At 46.8% G+C, this 17,336-nt stretch overlaps 1 protein-coding gene across 5 annotated transcripts in view; it reads left to right on the forward strand.

The window, feature by feature from the left end:
• The window catches only part of TANC1 (tetratricopeptide repeat, ankyrin repeat and coiled-coil containing 1), a 222,223-nt gene that overhangs the window by 116,300 nt on the left and 88,587 nt on the right, over positions 1-17,336 (forward strand). For all 5 annotated transcript variants that reach the window (XR_008389666.1, XR_008389667.1, XR_008389668.1 and 2 more), the window contains one exon: positions 14,425-14,529. Coding sequence is in view for 1 of the 5 variants with exons in the window: in XM_037140442.2 (XP_036996337.2) it covers positions 14,425-14,529 (105 nt within the window). In the remaining 4 variants the exon portion in view is untranslated. The remainder of the gene's footprint in view (positions 1-14,424; positions 14,530-17,336) is intronic.

The following is a 17,336-nucleotide window of genomic DNA, read 5'->3' on the forward strand; positions in this document are numbered from 1 at the left end:
CGGGAGGGCTGGGTCACTGCAGGGGGTGGGTATGTGGTGCAGAGACCTCGCCTGCTGCTTTTCATCTGACTCCTTGTCAGTGACGTCATGGGTTACCTATGCCATCTGTGAGTAAAACTGTTGTGTTCCTACTTGAAAGAGATAATGGCTAAGCCCCAAAATACCACGGTGCTGCAGCTCTCATAGATTCCTGATGCTTTCAAGAGGTATTTCAGATAATGGAAATCATGTGCTTTCAAGTGCAACACCCCTCCGCCCCCACCCAAGTGGGCAGAGAAGGACGTTTGCCTCAAGCGCAGCGCAGACAGAACCTCTGCAGCCCTTTCTGTCCACCTCCGATGAGCCAGCCTGGCATGGGCTTCCCGGGATGGCGAGAGGCCACATGTGTGTGACCTGACACCCCAGCTCTCTGGTGGTGCTCCAGTGTCTCTGAGCAGAGCGCCGTCTCTGTACGGGCGCCGAGAGCACGGAGCAGCAAGTGTGCAAGAGACGCTGACAAGTACACAGCAATGACAGTGAGTCAGAAGGACATAGAAGGTTCTAGAATTCAGCTGAGGGACAAACAGCTGTGTGTTTGTGTGTGGGGGGAGGTTAGGCTGTAGACATCGGTAGGCTTGAGATCTGTTTTTTCCTTGCTTTTTTTTTCTCCCTCTCTCTCTTCCTCTCTCTTCCTCTCTCTCTCTTCCTCTCTCTCTCTAGGATGAAAGAATCTTGAGCTGTGAATATTTGAAAGTGAGAGACTGACTTTATATAGGGGAGACACTGTTGTTAAAATGAGCATTTTGATGTCTGAGAGCAGCAGCATTTTGTGTACAGATGATGATAATAAGACTTTCAAATTACTGCTCAACATATTACAGCTAAAAATTTAAAACATGGCTTCCCATAAGCCTTTAAATTCAATTTACAAATCTTATGTATATAATTTAATTAAAATCACATGTTAAAAGTGAATTTCACTTGAAGCTAAGAGTTGCATATTTCAAATAGGAATGAGAGCTAATCAGTCAGATAGTCTCTGTTGCATTTTTAAAATGTTAAAAATTGTCTACTGGATATATTCTCTGATAAGCCCAGTGACGGCAAATTTATTTCTAAATATAACACCAGCAAATCACTATTTGGGGTTTGACTTACTTCGTCAACTCTTCGCTTAATTTTCAATCCTCTGAGTTGGTAGGACCACCAATATTGTAGATCAGTTCACCAAGGTGAGGTTTGGGCCAGTAATTTGTGACCCCAGTGCGCTACTCTATGGGCATTAAGTTTGCCGACAAGTACAAAACAGATACTACAAAATAGCTTAAACAAGGTAAACATGTATTCCTCTTCTTTGTTAACAGTCAGGAGGTAGATGGCCATCGAGGTGTCATCAGGGAAGCGGGCTCCTGTCTCAGGCTCACCCAGCACCTGCACTAGCTTCCTGGGGCGCCCTAACAAAGCAGCACAAAACAACGGACGTGAACCCCGCACCTTTCTGGAGCCGGAGGCTGGAAACCAAGGTGTCAGCGCTGTGCTCCTGCAGGAGGCCCCCGGGGGCATCTGCTCCTGGCCTCTCTGGCTTCTGAGGGCTCCAGGTGGTCCTTGGTGCTTTGTGGCTGCATCACTCCGTTCTCTGTCCGTCACCATAGGGCCTCCCTCCTGACAGTGGTGACCTGCTCTCCTTCTGCCTTCTTTTAGAAAGTTACCTGTGATGGCTTTCCAGGCCCACCTGGCTAGTCCAGGGTAAGGTTTTTATCTCAGAATCCTTATCACCTCCACATGGACCTTTTTTTAATAACTAAAGTAACTGTTGCAGGCTTCAGGGGTTTGGTTGGGACTTATCTCCGGGAGCCCTTATTAGCCGACCCCGTTCTCCTACCACAGGGTCACCCTGTGGTGCAGAGCGATTGCGAGAGCACAGCCAGCATGCGGGCGTTTCCTGCCAGAGGAGGAAGGAGAGAGGGGCAGAGGGGGACCCCTCCCAGCAGGCCGGCTCCCCTCACACAGCCTTCCTTGCAATCTGCCCCCGCCACACCCACTTGCCTTTCAGCGGCTGCATTTACCTAGCTGCCAAAGAGGCTACAAAATGCAGTCTTTTAGTCACGTAATGTGATGTGCTGCTGGAGTATAATTTCTCAAGAAGGCAAAAATATGACACGCAAGTAGAAAAAGATCCTATGTCAACCATTTTATTTAGCTCATTCATTACGGAGGGAATGAGCAGATGTTAAGATCAGTTTAAATGAGAATTTGGATTACAGAGATCTGTATTCTCTGCCAGGCAAAACCCATTCGCAGTGCTAGCAACATGGATCATTTGCATCGCTATCAGTTTATTTTTATAAAATTTTATTTTGCAACTTGCAGACTATAAAACAGCCCCATTGACAGAAAGTTGGTCAAGACTACACACCTATGGAATGAGATCATCCGGGAGAGTCTGCTTTACATAAACCTCCCCGGCGCCCCGCTGAAGGGGCGGGCACCCGAAAGGGCATCCTTTTTGTCCCTAAGTGCTGGGTACTTTCAAAAACTGTGACCACTTAAAAATTAGGGCTCCCTGACCGAGGTGAAGGGGATGGTAGAAGCTGGGCCGGGCTCGTGTGTCGGCCTCTCCGTGGGTCAGAGACCTCCGCCCGGGACGGGGGCTTCATACAGTGAGAAGGATGCCACCAGCACAGACGGACACCTGAGTCAGGCCCCTCTTTTTTAACTCAGTTTTTTCACTAACTTTTTGATTTACACACAGAACAATTCTCATTCATTGACAGGTCTGTGATGTTTGACAGATGTACAGAGTCGTGTAACCCCCACCTGAGTTAAGTACAGAACAGTTCCCTTACCCCCAGGAACCGCCGATCTGTTCTCCAGGCCTGTCGGCCGCCTTTCCCAGATGCCATAGAAATGGAATCACACAGTGCACAGCCTTTTGAGTCTAACTGCTTCCGCTAAGGATAATAAATTTGAAATTCGTTCACGTTGTAGTAGGTACCAATACCTCTTTTCTTTATCCATTCACCCAGTTGAAGGACATTTGAGTAGCTTCCAGTTTTTGGTGATTATGAGTAAAATCACTATAAATATGTGCATACATGTTTTGGGGTAAAACTAATTTCATTTCTCTTGGATCAGTACTTAGCTGTAGAATTACTTGGTCATGTGGTATTTAATTTTAAATGAGAATGCAAGGTGTTTTCCAAAGTGGTTGTACTATTTTGCATTCCCACCAGCAGTGCAGGAGAGTTGCTGTTGTTCTGCGTCCTCACCAGCAGTTTTTAAGTCATTAAAACTTTCTGTAAATTTTAGCCATTCTGCCAGGTGTGTAGTGGTGGCTCATTGTCTAAACTGGGTCCTTTTAGTGGTCTTGGCGCAGTTTAGGTTGTGACCACCACCCGTGGCTAATCTTCTGATCTAGTCCTTTGAAATGGATAAATGCTCCTGTGCAGAGCAAGTTTTTTGTATATATTGCTCTGTAGAAACTGTTGGATTCTGCGTCTCTCTTGCCTTTTCTTGCCCTTGACCCCGGCATCCTGAGCTTCCGTGGATGTGACGGGTACACATCGGTGCGAGTGAGTGTGAGGATGGACTGGAGGAACACGGCGGGCGTTTCCCTCTGATGGCCATCCGCTCTGGACTGAGGAGCTGAGGGTTCCCCTGCAGGGCGAACGTGGCATGTGCCTGTGCATGGAGCAGAGGTTTGTTTGAAGAGGATGGAGAATGGAGGGAGCTGACGATTGAGACACAGGACAGCTCTTCTGCTCTCTCCACGGTGGCCAGGGAGGGCTCATGGAGCACCTGCCAAATGGGTGGGAACCTCTGGGACCCATGCTCTTCCCTCCCACCCCTTTCCTTCCCCACAGAAGGAATGAGGTTAGAACAGGACTCCATAGTAGCTACTGTATTGCGTAAGTATTTGACAAACATTCACAGTCAGGAAATTCCTTAGAAGTTATTGGCTTATAGCAAGTTTAATTCATTTAAAAAGCAGAAGGAAGCTTTTTCTTGTCAAAATTAGTAAATATTTGTGTGCCCCTGAGTACATATGCACTGTAAGGAAGCCCACAAAAAGCAAGGTTTGGTGCCTGAAGCTGCCGATCGGTGTAGGAGTGGAGGGGGTGAGACCCTCTCTCCCCACCTCTGCACACTCCCTCAGGGGAGTGATGTCGCCTCCGCCCCATCCTCAGGACCAGCTTTGGTCCTGCCTTTTCCCCTCACTGCTGCTGTCCTTGCCAAGTCACTTAACACTGGTCCCTGTGTGACTATTGCTGTCTGACCTTCATCCTTGATTGCAGGCTGCATCCGAGAGTGGGCCAGGTCTGGTATAGCTACACCAGACAGCGTGCCTCTGACTCACTGGCCGGTGTGCACTCAGGCTGAGCATTTGCATTTCTAATGAGCTCTCGGGTGATGCTACTGCTGCTGGCCTAGAGGCCGTACTTAGAGCACAGCTGGTCCGAACCCACAGGGGAAGCAAGTTCTGGAGGGTCCCGCTTTCCTCTTTTTGCAGTCAGTTAACTTTATCATGCGGTGCAGGGCTTGTTTCCTGCTAGTGTGAAAAACAGAAGAACCCCTTCCCAGGTCACTTAGAGAAACTCTGAAATTTCCACTTCAGGGACTTAACTTCCAGAGACATCTTAAAACCAGGGTTTGTGCTTATTCACTTATTTGTCATGCTTTGCCTAATGGTTCTCACCAGCATAACGAAACCAACTTCAGGTATTAAAGTCTTTATGGTAAATCGTAATTACTACCGGAATTAGAGGAGGTGAGGGCTAGAGATTTCTTCCCTATACAGTCACTCAGGTATGAATGCGAACAAGGCTCAGGCCGATTCTGCCCATACATGATTTATTACCAGGTTGGCCTGACACAGCCATATGACTAGGTTTGTTTTTTTTTAATGTTAAGTTGCAGCTCTGTCCCTTTGAAAGGCCTGGTGCCTGGTAGCACTTGCGTTCAGTGTGCACCTGGGGCAAGTATGACAGTAATTCACAGACAATGCATTTGTTGTCTATTATTGCCCTAAGAAATTACTACAAATGTATCAGCTCAAACCAATTTGTCCCATGGTTTGGTTCTGTGGTTAGAAGCCCAGGCACAGTGTGGCATAGCCGAGCCTTGGCTCTGGGTCTCCCAGGGCTGAGCTGAAGATGTTGGCAGGGCTGTTTTCTTTTACAGAGGCTTGTTCAGGGTGGCAGAGTTCAGTGCCGTGAGGCTGTAGAATTGGGCCCCAGTTTCATGCTGGCTCTGGGCTGGGGGTTGTTCTCAGCGTCTGCGTGCTGGCTGCATTCCTTTCCCGGTGGCCTCCGTCCTCCATCTTCTCGTCTAGCAAGCTGCCAAGTCCAGAGGGGTGGGGTCCTTCTCCGCTTGGAGTCGCCCTGACTGCCTGGCCCCCTCTGTCTCACCTCAGACTCTTTGGGAATGGCTGAGGTCACGTTAGTAGTATTAACTCAGATTGCACTGCCTTGCTACCTTCTTCTCTTTACACAAGGACCTGGTGAAAGTGTTTCTGGAAGTTTCTGGAACCCCCCCCCCCCCAGGAGGCATGTCACACGTGCCCGTGAGATGAAGATGGACTCTTCAGTCTCCCTCTCTCTGCCTTTAAGGGTCTGAGGCTTGTTTGGGGCCCACCCTGTAGCCCTGGCCAGCCGACCAGTAACCTCACTTGTCCATCTGCAGAGTCCCTTCACCACAATACCCAGATCGTGTGTTTCAATAACCAGGAGAGGGGCATCTCGGAGCGCCGGCGGTGGAGTCCTGCCGCCCACAGACACATTCCCAGTTGTCGGGCCCTTTGCCTCCCGGGCCTGACAACCCCCTGGAGTCAGCAGCTGGACCTGGGGCCACTCACCTACTGAGACCGGGGTGCCCTTCTGAGGGCCTGCTAGGTGTTCATACCTGGGTCACCCAAGGGCAAGAGTGCCTCTGTGATATTTCTGCCCAATCCTCTTACTGCAGGGGTCATACATTTCCAAGAACCATTATACTAATTAATAACGACAGAAATGTAGCCGATGTGAAAATCCACTTCTAACCTCAAGTGTACCAATTAGCATAACCTTGGTGTCGGCTAGTGATAAGGGTGGCTAGCTGACTGACTTGCACTCTTCGAGTGTGGCCTTTTGATTAAAAACTACTTAACCACTCCTAGAGTATTCCAGATTAAGACAACAAATTGCTTTTAGGTGATAGAATAAAGCCAACTGACACACATTTATATCACACTGTTCATGCTGAAGTGCTTTGAAATAAAATTCAGATGAGGTAATACTCTTGTCCCTCCGCTGAGATCCTCAGGATCTCACTCTGTGCCTGGTGCGCAGTGGAACAGATACTTGAGTAAATAAAGTGAATTAATGAATTTCTGTGCTCACCAAATACAAAGTTATATATGGTATAGTAACAGTGTGACAGACCAAGCTACACTGGGAGAAAGTGGAGACCTGACTCGGGTTATTTTGTTGAGCTAGGAGTTTACAATACTTACAGTGCTGTAAACATGCACACTACAAACAGACTTAAATCTTTGTCAGCATTTATTGTAATGATGTCTTATTGGAAGGGTCATAGCTGCATTTTTTATAGTTTCTTTTTTTTTCTTGGTCTACATTTTATTTTTTTCCTTTTTAATGTAGTTTATTGATTATGCCATTACAGTTGTCCCATTTCCCCCCTTCATTCCCCTCCACCCTGCACACCCCCTCCCCCACCATCCCCCCTTTAGTTTATGACCATGTGTCTCAAGTTCTTTAGATTCTATATTTCCCATACTATTCTTGCCCTCCCCCGTCTATTTTCTACCTACCGTCTATGCTACTTATTCTCTGTACCTTCTGCCCCCTTCTCCTCCTCCCACTCCTCTGTTGCTAACCCTCCATGTGATCTCTATTTCTATGGTTCTGCTCCTGATGTAGCTGTCCTTTAGTTTGCTTTTTTTTAGGTGTGGTTGTTAATAACTGTGAGTTTGCATTTTGATAGTGTTTTCCCACTAGATTTAAGCACCTAAAGGTGATGAATGTTTATATCCACCCGTCAGCAGTTGACCAGTTTTTTCCTTTCACCACCTGTTTTATTTTCTTCCCTCGAATTGCAGTCTGAATTTCCCCAGACCTCACTTCTCTTTGGGTGTAAATGATGCCACCTTAGTAGTAATAACTCACCTGGTACCCTCTTCTCCTTACGCAAGGCCCCAGGCCCTTGTTCAAGTGTTTCTGGAAGTCTCTAGGGATTATGTCACATGAGGCTATGACTAGGGGGACTCCTGCTGCTGCGGTGCCTGGTGCACCTCTGTCCTGGGGGCTTGCCCTGGGTCAGCCTCCCTTGTGGGTCAGCGGAGCCTCCTGCTGCCTTTCTCATTCCCTGGAGTAGAGCCTTTTCAAGACAGGTTCTAGGTTTTTATTTACAGCCTCTCCCTGTTTTTTCTTAGGAGAAATCCAAGTGATGGACAACATACTGGGCTTGAAATTGCCCTCCCCTTGAGTTGAGAGGCATTTTTGCCTGGGTCAGCTCCTCATCTGGTTCTTTCCCTGAGGGTGAAACCTCCCAAGAGCCTCTCCCTCCTCATACAGAGTGTAGGCAGCCCCTCCAGTCACCCACCTGCTTCCGCTGAGCTGGGGACGCAGCTGCAGGGCTTCGCCAGCCCACGTCTCTGGTACAGGGCGGTCCTGTTAGTCCCATATTCTGTCTCCTCCTTTCTGTTAGGCTAAGTTTCCCCCCTTCTCAGTCCCATATTCTGTCTCCTCCTTTCTTTCCCCAGTATTTTCTTTATGGGGTATAGGAGGGAGAGGGGCCCGGCTTTGGAAGCCTAGGTGGGTATTGTGCTCTTTAAAAATCCAAGACAGTGGCCTGATTGTTTGCCATAATTCACCATTGGGAAATGGCTATTTAATGAATGACATTTACATTAGTGATGAAGGTGCTCCACCCTAACCCACCCCCCACGCTGCCCGCCTACTCCCCCAAAGTCCTCTTACTCACCTCCATTTTATTTTTCTCCTCTTGTTGTGAACCTTTCCCAATGTTAAATGCAAACGTAGGCCAGATAAAATTGATAGGAACCTTTACTGTGAAGTTTCAAGATGCTAAAAAAATACTCTAAAATGATTGATACTGCAAAGTATCACTTTTCACAGTCTCCAGATATCGTGAACAATGTAAGATCTGTTTTAAATGCAATAAATAGCCCCAGGTGTTCTATGTCCCCAGTATTGCTTTCATATTTATATATATGTACACATGCATATGTATGTGTATATATGTGTGCATGTGCATGCATATATGTATATGTATGTGTATGTGTAAATGTGTGTGTATATATATATATATATGTGTGTATATATATATACATATATAAAAGTTATTTTTAACTGAAACATTCAGGAATGACAAGTAACCCCTGTCCTCTCTTCCACTGCCCCGAGATAAGGCCCATTTGGCTTATTTTTGCCATTCCTTTTTTAAAAAATTCCTTATATGGCAGTTTCTAAAGCAGCAAAACAGTCAGCTGTGTGATTAAAATGTCAAAAGAGTAGGAAAACGGGCTGCTGGGAAAAGTATGTTTGGAGATTTACATGGAGGCTGGAGACTGAATGGAGAGAGCCCTGTGCCTCCCACTGTGTGGGGAGAGCAGTGATTAAGGGCGGGTTGCCACTCCCCTCCTGGGCGGACAGGGCCCTTCTGTGTACGGAGAGGAGCTGGCAGGAGCTCTGGGCGCGCCAGCTGCCTAAGTGGTTACCTGTTTAACCTCTTTTTAGCACATTTTGTGTTTCTCTTCATCTCAGAAGTTCTTTAACTTTGAGAGCCCCCTTCCACAGTATCACCTGGCAGAGAAGGAAGGGAAGGGAGGGGTGGGAGGAGGAGGGAGTTGGGGTGAAGAAAGGGATCTAGAGGTGTAGTGAGGTGGGTTTACTAATTTATGATCAAGAGCAATCTCCATTTACCTCAAACCTTGTAAACTGGGCACATTGGCACCTCAGCCACAGCCCTAGAGTCTGCTTGGACCGCAGTGGGAGAAGGGTGGGCTCCCTTAGAGGGAGGGACGGACCGGAAGGTGAGGCAGCTGGGATGGGAGAACACCTCGGCTTCTACCTGATCCGATTTTCAAGCTAATACCTGAGAGTCTTGTCTGGTTTTTAAGAGCCTCTTGCCTTAAAACAGAGACAGTAGCTGGAATACAGTGCATTCCTGGGTAATTGTCATGTAGTTGTTTTGCATTCTGGTCACCTCGGGGAGAGTAAGCTGGTGACACCTGGTTTACGTAAAGGGGAGAAATTATTTTACTTCACAGTAGCATCTGCATTTTAAGCAAAAAGCTGTGTGGGGGAAGGGGCTGGGCAGTCAGTTCCCCCTGAGTAAAGAGGTGCTGGGGAGATTGATTTTTCATTTTTGATCTCTTTTGAGCGCTTTACCAGGAATGTGGCCACTTCATTTAGGGAGAGTTTTTCCTGTCCACATCATTGTGGTTTAACAGATGACAGTTTAAGTATAAGGTTAGTGCCTGATGATATCAGTGGCTTCTAACTGGTGTGGCCTCCATTTGTCCTCAGTGTGCAGTCAGTCTGCTCAGCCGACCACCTCAGGGACCCCGAACATGGCCCCTCGTGTGGTGGGTGCTGTAGCTCCTCTCATTCTGGAGAGCATTCCTCCTGTTTTCTTCAGCTCCTCAGAGTTCTTTTTTTAACCTGGTTTGGTGGCTGGCCGTCAGGGTGGGCTCTTTCCTAACTGGTGACCCTCACTGGTAGGCAAGTATGAGGTGGGAAAATGCTGAAGGAAAGGCCCGGGTGTGTACTGAGCGCAGGCTTTGGCTAGTGTGATCCATCAGGGAGCCGCCAGTTATTTGGGGGCGTGTCTCCAACTGTGATGATTTATAGGTCTTTTTTCTCTAGCTGAGTTTCCCCAGAGAGGAATCTTCTAGTCCCTTCCTGCGCTGGAGGGCAAGCGTGCTGTCAGGGCTCTGACAGCTGAGGAGGAGGATGCGTCCATCTGGGACCCACCAGCCTGCAAGATTTTTTCTTAATCTCAGTTATTCAGTGTAGCCCTCACGGGTATAGCTCCTGCGTCTGTGCGGCCTTGGCATTCAGCCTTCCCAGAGAAAAACTCAGTCTCCAGGGTGAGGGAGAGAATGCACCCGGGGCAGGTAGGGGCATCTTACATAGATGTTCAACCCATGGTCCTGAGTTTGACCCCACCCATGCCACTGCCTCCAGAGGAATCTCTGGTCTCAGACCGAGGGCTCCTGTCCCCCACCCCCCACACCCCACTCCTGGCACTCGGGGGTCCTAGCTGCCGCCATCCACTGCTCCTCCGTTTCCTGTTTTCAGAAGATTGGTTTCTTGCCTGTGGTGGTCTCCTTCCCCGATTGGTTTCTCTCAATTCCTTTCACTGCGACTCTCATGGTGTTTTGAAAGGGAGTAAAGGCAAACGACTATTCATCTGCTGTATTTAATGGAAAGTGAATGCAGACTCTCTAATGAGTGATGGAGAAGTGGGTGATTTCTTTTATTTTGTAGTGTTTGAGGTCCAGCTTTTTGTGAAAAGCAATTTAAATCAAAGGACCATGTTGGAGAGCCGTTGTTTATATTCACCTCATAATATTTCAACTCCTAGTCAAAGTCGAGGGGTGGGGGGGTGTCAGACAAGTAAGAATGAGCAAGACAGTCGCTGACTATGTAGGTGAAGTCCATGGCCGGTTTCCCCTGCCCTGGCCTTTCCTACAAATGCCTGAATCTGGATATCCTAGTGGTTTTTTTTTAATATTCATTTATTTTTAGAGGGAAAGGGAATGAGAGAGGGAGAGAAATATCAATGTATGGTTGTGTCTCATGAGTCCCCTGCTGGGAACTGGCCTGCAACCCAGGCATGTGCCCTGACTGGGAATCTAAACGCGATCCTCTGGTTCGCAGGCCTGCACTCAATCCACTGAGCTACACCAGCCAGGGCTCTGGATTTCCTAATTTTATGAGTGCTAAGTGGTGGGTTCATACATGGACGTCAAACCTGTACAGACCACAAAACTGTGTTTCTGCCATGTGTGGGCCATGAGCAAATTGTTTAAGTGATTGGCGCCTCAGTGTCCTGAACTAAAAATGGGGGAAAGAGTGTTTTTCTCCCAAATTTAATAAGATCAAATGGATTAACGTTTGTGAGTGCTGAGCCTTGTGTGGAATCTCTGAATGCGTGTTTTATCTACTTCAGCATATTTCGGGTCTCCTTTTGCTTCCAGCATCACTGTTCACTGTGGTAAGCCTACTGGCTCTGCTCTTAATTCCCTCACTCCTCCGTCTTGAGTAATTCTTTTTGTCTTTTTTTAAGTGTTGAGGAATTCTTATAGTTCGTGGTTGGCTTCTGAAGAGAACACAGTTCAGACAGTTATACGGGTAGGATGGATGCTCTGATGGCCTCAGGGTTCAGTATCCCGGCCATTCCTAATGACCCTTGTATACATCCATGTGATGTAGCCCACATTTTGGAGGGTACTTACTACTAGAGAATATTTTTGAGGGGCAGGCGGGGAAAGGAGATTGGAGCCAGGAAGTAGATCTTTTTAGATCTGCTGTTACTGTAAACTGAAGGGTTGAGGTGAGCAGAAACTTACAGGTAACTCTTAGGCAGTGGTGTGGTGGCTGATTGGGACAATTTGAATAATCAGGTAATAACAATCAAGTGGGCTATCTTCCTTAAGTCCTTTAAGTAGAAAAGAGCAGGTGACCAGGGAGAAATATGTGAGGTCTTTCACCATGGAGAGCAGGTTCCAAACCCAATGTAAAGAAACAGTCTTGTGTTTGTCCTGGTTCCCTCTCCGCCCGCCCTGTTCGAGCCCTTCCTAGTTTCCGGCTCCCCACAGCAAGTGTCTCAGTTTCCCCCTCCTCGTCTTTTCCTCCTTGTGTGTGTCCCTGTGCATTCATGTCTCTCTTGGTTAAAGTCTGAATCGTACCTTGTGTTCCGCTGTGTAGCCTGCATCCCCACTTAGACTGTGAGCACATTCTCCCTCTTCCCCCGCAGAACCATCCCTGTGTACCCACTAACAAATTCCCTCTGACACAGACAAATGTTCCTTAGAGGAGAATTCCAGGTGACGCCAGTGAAGACAGGAGCAAGTTCAGACTCACCCTGGAACGCCTCAGGGGGGACACTCAAATCCGGGGGCAGACCTGGAACAGGATGTTTCGAAGTCTCCCAGTCTCGCCCCACAAATACTTACTAACGACTGGGGCGCTTTGAACAAATGTCCAAAATTTCCTTGCCGCTCTTTCCTCGAGGAGGTGGACCTTAATTCTCCTTTTCTTTGAGTGCAGTCTAAACTTAGTGACTCACCTATTAGGAACAGAGGATGGAAAAGGAAAACGAGAAATCTTACAGTGGAGAAACCAATGCCCACAAGCTCAGTGATCACAGTTAGTAACATCAGTAAAAGCCATGCTTGAAATCGTGAGATGTGACAATGAGATGTGACGAGGGGGCCATGTCATCTCTGTGGCGTTCTTCCAAAAACCTGTGACCTCAGTCTGTCCATAAGAAAACGTCGGGCAAATCCAAATTGAGGGAAATACTGCAAAATGTCAACAGCAGGCTCCAAAATTGTCAAGGTCATGAAAAAAGAAGGTCCGTACCACTGAGGAAATGCCAGGAAGAGGAGACCAGAAGACAGGATGACTAAATGCAGCAGAACGCAGTGGAATCTCAGACTGGGTCCTGGAACAGAAAAAGGTTTTAAAAACCATGGTGTCTAAAGTTTGAAACAATATCCCTGTTTGTCAAGTACCCTAAGCTTCTCTGATAACATAGTTTTTTTTAAGATGTGGTGCATTATAGCTGGCTGGGAATTGGATTATTTTTATTGTAGTATATAGGTGCTTTTGCAGCAGACCTTTAGATGGCAGCATCTCTCACCATAAACCTCATTCTGGACAGACTCTCAGATGTGTGAGATGTTCTACCCAGAAGGACGCTCAGAACCAGCCTGACTCACCCCCTCAGTGTGTGGTGGAGCGGAGGCCCCCAGAGGGTCAGGCCTGTGGCCCGGCGCTGAGCTGCCGGGAGAGCTGTGGACCCTTGTTGGCCCTCTACCCACCCCTTCCTCTCATGGTGTGAAGTGTGTCCTGGCTCTGTGGCCTCATGAAAAGCACACTTTTGGTATCAGGCAGCCAAGGATACCGAGAGAGTCCAGTGGGCAATTTTGGACCAAGATGTGATGTGGTGTTTGAAAGGAACAAACAGAATAGGCAGTCTTTTGTTGTTGTTTTTTGTTTGTAAAGGAGATTTTTTAGATACAATTCTCGTAGTTTACAATCCACTCATTTAAAATGTGCACCACAGCAATTTTCAGCATATTCACAAGGTTGTGGAGCCATCACCATGACCTAATTTTAGAATATTTTATCACCCCAAGAAGAAGGCCCGTACCTGCAAGCCATCAGCCCACAAACCCGCATCTCTCTCAGCCCCAGGCAACCTTTCCTGTCTTGTTTCTGTGGAGTTCTCCATTCTGGATGTTCCATATGAATGTGATCACACAATATGTGGTCCGTGGGGACTGGCTTCCTTCAGGTAGACTGATGTTTTCAGGTTTTGTCTGTTATAGCATGCATGAATCAGCACTTCACTCCCTTTTATGGCCCGATAATATTCCATTGTGTGGATATATCACATTTTGTTATCAGTTGATAGACACTGAGTTACTATGAATAATGTTACTACGAGCATTCATGCACAAATTTTCATGTGAATGTTTATTTACGTAGAAATGGAATTGTTAGGCCATTTGTTAACTCTGTTTAACCTTTTTGAGGAACTGCCCAACTGTTTTCCAAAGAGACTGTGCCTGTGTGTTGTACTAGCAATGTATGGGGGTTCCACTTTCTTACTAAGGATTCCAGACTTTCTGTCAAGTCAGGGTGGAGGGAAAAGTGATATACAGGACTCAGAGAGACTCTGGTGCCTCCGAATCTCAGGCCAGACTGGCTGCTGTGCCTTTTTCAAGGCAGCTGTGTCAGCCGCAGGGAAAGCAGGCATCTTCCCTGCCCCACACGATGGCCATGCAGCACCCATCTGATACAGTGCCTGCGTTCTGTGGCTGCTCAGAGCGTGCTACAGGCCGGCTGTTTGTTGTCCTTGCCTCCTGACTTTGGAGAGACCAAGCAACCCAGTCGTCTTTGTCCCGATTAGAGGAAAAAATCCAAGTAAAGAACCCTTCCCCACAAGCTGTCCAGGTTTGAACACGTCAGAATCGCTTCCTTGACACACACCAAAGGCGGCTGTAGAGGCCTCACAGCGGAGGAGTAGCTTTGTGAGAAGTGACTCTGTGGTGTGTGTTTGGCGGGGGGGGGGGAGGGCTGGCTCTTCCTTTGGGCATATTTGGGTCCTGGTGAGGACACACGCTGCACAGGCTGAGGCTTTGTTTGCATCTGGAAAAAATTAGCCGCTCTCCGATCTCTCCCACTGCAGGTCCCGTCAGGAAGCCCAAGTATGTGGAAAGCCCCAGAGTGCCTGGAGATGCAGTTATAATCCCGCTCAGAGAAGTGTCCAAGCCAGCTGAGACCAATGAAAATGGTAAGGATATGTTTTCAATGATTTTGCCCCTAAAGATTTTACATAATGACACTTCATTTCTGAGTGAAACTTGAGTGCTGCTTGCTGCAGGAATGCTTTGCTAAATCAAATATGTCTGGGAGTTTTTTTTTCCCCCCTTGGGCAGTTACAGAGATCTGTTCAACTAATGTAAATTCCTGGAATTATATGCATAGCGTAGGAATAGTCGAGTGGGTGCACATACACTGTCGAAGGGTTGACTTATTTCCTCTCAGTTTTGACCTCCCCGGTATGGGGGGGATATGAAAAAGCAGCCACTAGACTGTTTCCAGGACTTTGTTTTGTTTTGTTTTTAGGTACTCCATCGATTTAGAATATTCGACAGCAGGCTTTGGCTAAAAAACTGAAACTTTAGCTAGGCAAAACTTAGAATAACTAGCTTACTTAAAACCACTTAGGAGCTTTTGAAGCTTTTTTTTTTAAACATCTGAACATTTTTTTAAGGGGGAATATTGAAGTGGAGAAAAAAAATCCAAACTGATTGAAACCTTTTTGGGAAGACATTTTATATTTTGCTTTTCGCCCTGTATCTGGAAATGTGTATCAGACATTACAGACTTACAGTGTTTTGTGGGTGTATTAATAGTTATTTATTTTTTAAAATCAATTCTAGGTCACTTCTCGGCCTTTTGGCTAAGATCAAGTGTAAAATCAATTCTAGAATTTACTTATTGTTCCTTTCTTGACAGGGAGGTCCCTCAACTCAACTCTATGGTCTTTAATTTGTGTGTTTTGAATTTACATCCTATTTTCCTAAAGAAACACGTGTTTAGGAGCCCTGGCCTATGCAGGGAGACCTGTTTCACCCTCCATGCAGACACAAGCTTATGTGGAAGAGAACTTAGGAAAACTCACCCACATTTGCTCTTCGAAATGCCCGGCACCTGCTCCTCTGAGCTCTGGGGGGTGGGAGTGCAACTCCTTCATGTTCTAACCACCTGGCGTGCATTTTGTGTTTCTGCTGATGTGTGGCAGGGAGTAGGCATGAAGTAGGACGCGTTAGGAAAGTGGAGTGGGGTGGTGGGGGTGAAAATAAAGCTAAAAATGAGCTGGGGGCACGAGGACTGGCGGAAGATGAAAATCAGAAAGAGCAGTTTGGCATGGGTGGTAGATGAGATGGGGCCAGGGGCTGGGCATTTGGGCACAGAAGAGGTATTGTGTGCATGTCAGCATGGGAAATTCCACCCTCTTCTGTTTTGTCCAGACACCCAATCATTAGGTTTAGGTAAGAGGTTCACAGGTAAGAGGTTCATGGTAGGATTTTGTGCTGAGGACGGGCAGGCAGCATGCGGGGTGGTGAAGAGGGGAGAGTCCACAGTGGCGTCTGGTTAGGACAGCCATCCTACATACACACAGACCCTCCGGGTTGAAAATCCACATGTGCAAGCTGTTGTGTGTCGATCTGTTCTCTCGTTTATGTTCCAGGCGTTGAATGGAAAATAAAAACCTGTTCCTCTGCAGTAAATATCAGTCATTGAATTTATGGGCTGTCTGCCCATTTCAGAGTAAGCCTGCCACCTCTTGCCCTCATTCCCACCCCCAGAGTGTTTGTAATCCTGGGTGGTGATGTCCCTGGCATTTTGGCTGGCCTAGTCTCCATTATATAACCTCTTCCTTTCTGATGGAGAGCATTGTTGAGGTCCTCTCTAGAGTTTATAACTTCCCCTAGAGCGAGAATGGGACTGAAATTCAGGATTCATATTGGGCAAAGAAAAGAGGTTATAAATAGTTTCCATTGTCAACTTCCCTCCTTTTGCACAAGGCGGAATTGGCTGTCTTTCTGGGGGAGAGGAGTCATTTTTATGCTTTGCTGCCGGCTGAGCTAAATTGAAGTGTAGTGGTCGATGTTCACATCACCTGTAGTTTGCATGTACAGTCAGTCCTGAGACCTGAGCTCTTGGATTTGGCATCACCTGCTTCCACAGGATCTGAAATTAGGACATACCTAGGCTCTGAACAAGGTCAAGAAGTTTCTAGAAGTTTCATCTAGAATTAAGAAACAGGGTACGTGTTCCCTTGTTGGTGTCTGGAAAAGGGGTGTAGTTCATGTTTGTGGGTACATGGTCCTGTGTGTGGGTGCATGACCATGTGTGGATAGCCATGATGTTGGTGGAAGCCCAAGCAAGTACCTGTTGGATGATGATGAGGTGGTTGCCTAACCTTGCAACTTGACAAATAGTAAAGGGTGGTATGTTTTGTAATTCCCATGGAATCCTTTACATTTCAAAGGAGTTCATTAAGTTTGCCATATTAAAGTGTAAATTTTATGTCTGGGTCATTGAACCTAAGGGAGAGCCTGGAGTGGATTAAAGCTAACTGACTTTGAGTTTTTGCCCACGCGTGTAGACGTCCACAATGCACAAACCCTGACTTCTGGGCTTTCGTGTCATCACTTAAGTTTTGATTTAAAATTTGAGCTTATGCTTTCCATATTTCCTTCGAGCATTTAAAAGATTTGTAAGGCGTTTTCCGGGTGCTGTCAGTAATAGCATTTCAGTTTTTACCAGACTAACAAGCTGTATGAAAATAGCTCCAAGTGAAGCGCTTCTGAAATTTCACACAGACTCATGAAACTGCAAGTTATTCCTCAGTGGTTCTACTATTATTGCTCCTGGGCTAAGCCCCTTCTTTCTGGTCGTGTAGCGCTACAAATTCTTGATTCTTAGCTCTTTGTTTAAAATGTAAATAAAAGTAAAACAAAACCACTGGGCACTTTGTATTTGTTAGTTAATTTGTAAGTAATTATATTTACATGTAATTTACGTGTT

The sequence above is a fragment of the Artibeus jamaicensis genome, unplaced genomic scaffold (assembly GCF_021234435.1).
Source record: "Artibeus jamaicensis isolate MK-2021 breed Jamaican fruit bat unplaced genomic scaffold, CSHL_Jam_final contig_936, whole genome shotgun sequence".
NCBI classification, from domain to species: domain Eukaryota; kingdom Metazoa; phylum Chordata; class Mammalia; order Chiroptera; family Phyllostomidae; genus Artibeus; species Artibeus jamaicensis.